The 6,317-nt window shown below is 43.6% G+C and overlaps 1 protein-coding gene across 1 annotated transcript in view; it reads left to right on the top strand.

The window, feature by feature from the left end:
• Positions 1-5,596, top strand: part of SARC_12173 (hypothetical protein) — a gene marked incomplete at its 3' end in the record, with an annotated part of 7,422 nt that extends 1,826 nt beyond the window's left edge. The window contains exons 2-11 of the mRNA XM_014293726.1: positions 115-299; positions 675-815; positions 1,606-1,864; positions 2,340-2,427; positions 2,559-2,713; positions 3,301-3,458; positions 3,704-3,924; positions 4,724-4,935; positions 5,251-5,324; positions 5,492-5,596. Coding sequence (XP_014149201.1) covers positions 115-299; positions 675-815; positions 1,606-1,864; positions 2,340-2,427; positions 2,559-2,713; positions 3,301-3,458; positions 3,704-3,924; positions 4,724-4,935; positions 5,251-5,324; positions 5,492-5,596 — 1,598 coding nt within the window. The remainder of the gene's footprint in view (positions 1-114; positions 300-674; positions 816-1,605; positions 1,865-2,339; positions 2,428-2,558; positions 2,714-3,300; positions 3,459-3,703; positions 3,925-4,723; positions 4,936-5,250; positions 5,325-5,491) is intronic.
• Positions 5,597-6,317: the final 721 nt, after the last annotated feature.

The raw sequence follows: 6,317 nt of genomic DNA, 5'->3' as shown, positions 1-6,317 counted from the left end.
ATACATACATACATACATACGTACATACACACATACATATATATATATATATAGAATATATATATATATATATATATATATATATGTATAACTAATACAACCACATTTATTTAGGCACGAGTAAGGGATACTACTGGCCAGCTACCATACGGCCGGCAAGCGGGGCTGATAACGACGATGGGCCGTTTGTTGGATGGTCGTATTACTTTCCGCGGCAGTCCTGGGAGACGTGTAGCTTCATCCCTCGCATCCACCAGCTGGTCCACTTCTTTACTCGCCACCATGACATGATTGTCGAGGTAGGTATTCTCATGGATGGCGTATGCATATATTTACCCATCCTGTGACTTCATTGACTTCAGGCTTAGGGATAGAGAGTTACAGTATATGTCATATTTCATGTGGAATCTGTGAGCTTTGTTTCACGTGGTTGTGGCTGAGAGCTAGCTCTGCACTGTTGTACCGATGATAGTCAAGTCATATAGTATAAAGTTCAATAACGCCATGTTGCTTCATCGTAGCCTTGTTACATTTGTTTACCTCTTGGGGCTATTTACCGTCTCACGTCGAGTGATTTACCAATAGTTTCACGTTGAGGGATCATGTAATAGTCACCCTTACAGCGATAATGTACATTGACTATGGAAGTACCTTACCAATTCCTGCCTCCACAGAGAGATATATACGAGGAGAGCAAGTGCTGCATCGATTTTGCAGAGCTAATGGAATACAACGAAGCCGACGCTCCATCGGCGGAGGAGATTTCAGAAAAGCCTGACAAGATACTGCCGATGGTTGGATTAGCAATTCACCAGGTACGAGTGTTGTTATGGTTGAATTTATTCCTAGATGTATCATGCTCTTTTGTTCGATGCGTGCATAGAAAGTGGGGAATCCCAACGGTAGAAGGCTAAGTGATTTCCATAGCAATCTGTCAAAGTAAGGAGTTATGAAGTCTGTGTGGATTCTGTTTGGCCATGGTACTACACACGAGAAGGGCGTGATATAAATAACTATTTACCAATTGCATAAGTATATCTTGTTCGTAATGAAAGCACGATTTGTATAAGCAGTTTCCCACTTTGTTGCGTCTGCTGGAGGCAAGTTAGCTTTTCCACGTATTTGAAGAAGCTGAGAAACTGATTTTACCTGTAGACCAAGATAGTATTCTCTCGGATGTTGGATATCATTCGGCTGACATCATAAGTCTATAATGAATATTGATTTCCATATTGAAGTGCATGATCTCTTTAACCTGTATGTGCAAATCCGGAGTAGGTTGCGCTCGTGCAATATTATCATCGGTAGCACACTGACGTCGACTTATCATCAGTGTGTCAGATTTCAAACCAGAAATGAAAAGACTGCCATGCCTTCATTGTACTCGGCGTACATGCTTATGATGTACACTCACTGGGGTGAGCTGTATATGTTTCCTCTATTACACGCCTAGTTATCCTCAAGAAAGCAAGCAAGGGCAACAACGCTGAGAATACACATCTGTGCAATTATCACTCCAAGTACATGTATGCGTCTACCATGCCCTGCATCTCTGGGCGAGTACTGCATCGCTAACACTCTATTTTGCTTTTTGTACTTGAAAAGGTGGTGCATAACTACTTTCTAAGCTACGTCTCCGCGGCCGGCCTGCAGAAGATCGAGGTGGTACTCTACAACTACACACCCATGACATCGCTGCGCACTCTCACATCGAGTTCTATTGGCCGCTTTGTGAGTATCAAAGGCACTGTGGTGCGTGTGAGCAACATCAAGCCCAGGGTCACATGTATGACCTTCTCCTGCCCGATGTGTGGCGAATCTCAGGCCCAACTCTTCACGGATGGTACCTACGAAGTGCCCCAGAGTATGTAGGATCGATTGATCTGTGTATTTACATATAAACTCGGAATGGTTTCGCACATGAAGGTGAATATATGAAGACATTGTGGTGCGAGTGAAGAACATCAGTATCAAGCTCGTCACGTGTATGGCCTGATCGTGTCCGATGAGTGACGGTGCTCAGGCCTCGCGCTTCACAGATGGTATCTCAGTACCGCTACACACCATGTACGAAGATGTATTATATGTATATCATGTATTCAATTTGAGGAATGCTCGCGTGGATGTGTGTCTGCGAAGGCAGGGTGGTGCGAGTGAGCTTTACCAACTTCAGGCATAGGTGCATTAGGTTCTGTTGTCCGTTTTGTGGTGACTATTAGACCCAGAACCTCTCGTGTTGTTTTTATAGCGTGCCACACAGATTATGTACAAGCAGCTGTCATGTGTCTATCACGCACATTGTTTGACCTACACTGTCAAATGCCCCACACACGATACAGCCTGCTCAACCTTCCAATGCAAAGGAAAGAAATTCGAGCCGGAGAGGACCTCGGCCGATACGGTCACCACAGATTACCAGACGATTCGGTGAGTGATAACAAATGAGAATGCACTGATCCCAATTCCACTGCAAAATCTCGCGTATTGTGTTGTGGTTGTTTGTACCGTATGAATTTGTGAGCAAAACTCAAGGTGCCTCTCCTTGTGCTAACTCACAGGATTCAGGAGATGGTATCGAACAACAAAAAGGAGAGTGGACGCATTCCGCGAACAATCGAGTGCGAGCTGTCGGGCTGTATGCTGGACACAGTGACGCCGGGTGACATAGTGCATGCCACTGGCGAGGTGAAGGTGACCAGTGTGGACGAAGGAGGTGTGTTGTTTGTGCCTTAATAACGATATTTAAGTATATGTACGTAGGTTTTTTCAAGGTGGGGTTGTTTGTGCACCGAATATAAACTTTCTTAATTTTAGAGGTGTGTGTTGGAAGAAAATTCCCAAGACGCTCGTTAGGCCTGCAACTGGCGAGTGTGAGAGTTTCTTGTGTAGTGGAAAATAGGTGTTTTATCTTTTCGTAGAAATTTCTACACACTTTTTTGGTAGTATACAGATATAAGCTCAGATTTGTGTAAGTGTACAACATCTATTATCGTTGAAATCTGAGGCTATATATTGAAACAGGCTTGGCTTTACATTCATGTGCATGCATATATATAAATGTACATAATTTCATCGATGTAGTACATACAGTCATCGATGTAGAGGTACAAGCATATATTTAGAAACATGATACATAAACACAACTAGACGCATGTATCTCTGGACACATCATGCATATTTATATTCGCTGTATGTGGCCCATCAATCAACAACTACATCAAAACATGCACGTAGAAATTGTCTATACATAAATACTCGCCGATTTCCACGGGAGACTCACGGGTACATCGCCAATGTTAGCCGGCAGGAAGAAGAACAAATCGGCTATGTACCTGCTCTACATCAGTATCAACAGCGTGACGAGCACCAAGACCAAAACAAGTAACAAGATAGACTCGTCGTCCGGGTTTTCCATGGCGGATCTCTACGGCATTGAAGAAATTCAAACTCATGAACAGGTGAGTGGTTATATAAGCAGCTCTTACTGGGGGTGTTATCATTATCAATATTGACATGCCATACGGTTAAATGTGTTGCATGCAGAACCTAATGCGACCCATTATTACATGTAGCCTTAGACAAACAGTAAAGTCCCGATTCTGAATTCCGCGGCAGGTCACCAACCTCTTTGATTCTTGAGAATCTCGATGAGAATGAATCTTCGCACTGACCATCTCCCCTATGCTCATCGACGCATAAACAGCTCTTCCGCCTACTGGTACACTCCATTTCGCCTTCCATATATGGCCATGAGATGATTAAGGCGGGCCTTGTTCTGGCTCTGTTCGCGTCCGGACAGAAATTTGCAGATGATAAAAATAGAATTCCCATCCGCGGCGGAACACACGTACTCATTGTGGGCGATCCAGGCTTAGGAAAATCTCAGATGCTGCAAGCTGTTTCCGACATTGCCCCACGCTCTGTGTAAGTATCAGTGCGAAGCTACTTGCATGCATACACGTACACGGATAGACTTTTTGTTCCTATTATGCACAGAAACAGCCTTGTGTGTGTGTACAGACCAAAGTGAATATCAGAAAGTAAAGTCCTGAGTGAAAAGAACGCTTGTGCTCATCGTGGGCTGTCCACCCTAAGCCCTAATGCTCACACATTTGTGATACACATTCTCATCATTTGCGGTATCTGCGTGTTCATTGTAGTCTGGGTATTCTTTAGTAGATCAATGTGCGTGTAAGAACCGTATGCGGCATCATCCCACGCTTGGTTTGTGTCACAGTGGAGGTTTGTTTTGCATGTCTATTCGGCTGTTTTTTGATTTCAATCAACCACGATAGGTCATATCTGTCTGTAAATTAAAGCTAGTGACTGAACCTCGCTGGGAATTTTACATGTTCATTGGAGGCAACCCAGCCTTACGGCGGCCACATATGTTCAGTATCCCTCCATGCTCAGTGTATGTCGTAGTAGACGATTATCTGAGCTAGTTCGTGTTTTTTTTGCGAGTTTTACAAATATATTATTGTCTACATTCAACCACGCACGAGCTATGTGAGCGGAAACAATGCGGCAATCACATGCCCGGCCATATTGCGTCCCTGAGTATCAAAGACAAAAGTTAGTGGAAGAACCATAGACTGGATACTGGTGATTTGGGCCTGGTAAATCACGGTGATGTGTGAAATCGAAACTTGCACTTGTTTCATAGATACTCGAATAACTCGTTCACCTTATTGGTGTACCGAATCCCTTCAAATCACTGTAGATATGTGTGTGGAAATACGGCAACCGCCGCCGGCTTGACTGTTTCGCTGGTCAGAGACGGTAGTGGATCAGGTGACTATGCGCTGGAAGCAGGTGCTTTGGTATTGGCGGATCAAGGGTGCTGCTGTATCGACGAGTTTGATAAGATGGGCACCGATCATCAATCGCTCCTAGAGGCTATGGAACAACAGAGTATCAGTATCGCCAAAGCAGGTAATGGTTTCGACAAGATTAAGGTGATTGGTAGGAGAGATAGTTCCGTCTTTCAGAGATGAATGTTGCAGCAGTAACACACCTGCTAAGTGTTACTAGTATGGATATGACAGTTTATGTATAGAGGACTGCTTTTCTTTTGTAATCGGGGTCTTTTACCACCCACTTACAGTATCGAGATGCCTCCTTCACTTTTCGCAAGATCTACTAGTCTACTCGCTAGCTATATTACCTGTGTTGTTACCAGCGCAGTTTGATACGGGAATGCATAACTATTTTCACTATCACTAAAGTATGAATTTCGGTCGCTTATAGGTATTGTGTGCACGTTACCGGCCCGAACATCCATTATCGCCGCGGCGAATCCTATCGGGGGTCACTATAACACGGTAAGCATGTTAACTACGCTATCTGATTTATCTTAATGCGACAAAATCAACCTATTTTGTTCACTCTCGGTAAATCAGTATTCTTTTCAGCACATAGGATTCAACCCCACAAACTATTTAATCCGTTCTCTCGGGTGTCTGTTACTCTATCAATCTCTACTCAATAGGGACGAACAGTGTGCGAAAATCTGAAAATGCCAGCGCCTCTGCTCTCCCGTTTCGATCTCATTTTCATTCTTCTTGATAAGCCGGACGAGGAGATGGATCAGGTGTGTATGCCGCTTTCGTTTGTTCAGCTATCTCACTCATAGCTACTTAGAAGCAATTTGAATGTGAAAGTGCATGTGAGGCAGGTTATTTTTCTATCTGACTCCCTATACTTACGACCGTATGTGCTACTCTGCTGTACACAAATCCTATCGGAACTGTCCTGTGTGATAGTAAGAATGGCTAGGGCCGTCTTACGGGCCCACACCAACCTATATTATCCAGGCTTCTAATCCTACGCACTACTATTCCGCTTTCACTAGCTGGCGAGGTAGTTCTTCAGACCTTCAATAAAGGAGACAAACACATGGTGTCACATAAATAGCCAATTATTGTTAAACCCCGACCTGTGTCTAACAACCCCCACATACTTGCAATCAAAAGCACCTACTAAACATGTGAACTCGCATGCATGGCAGTCTCGCATATACCTTGCATACCTTCTTTAGTATCTTGCATGTTTGGCAGTTTTCACTTGCAGTCGCTACCGCCGCTAATTCGCAGACTTCGGACCAGTATTACGCTTGATACCTATTCCACAACAAATTCAATTGCCCATACTCATGCCTACGCGTGTCACCTGCTCGCTCCAAAAATACATATCAAAAATCGCTATTAATATAAAGTTGCTTTCCGAGCTATTCTACAAGCATTTGTCTTTCAGATATCTTTATTGTAGCCGTATTTGAGATACTATACAAGACTTTGACAACTGACATATATATA

This window comes from Sphaeroforma arctica (genome assembly GCF_001186125.1).
Source record: "Sphaeroforma arctica JP610 unplaced genomic scaffold supercont1.2116, whole genome shotgun sequence".
Lineage (NCBI taxonomy): Eukaryota > Ichthyosporea > Ichthyophonida > Sphaeroforma > Sphaeroforma arctica.
Note: the sequence above shows the minus strand (reverse complement) of the source record. Positions and strands in the feature narration are given on the sequence as shown.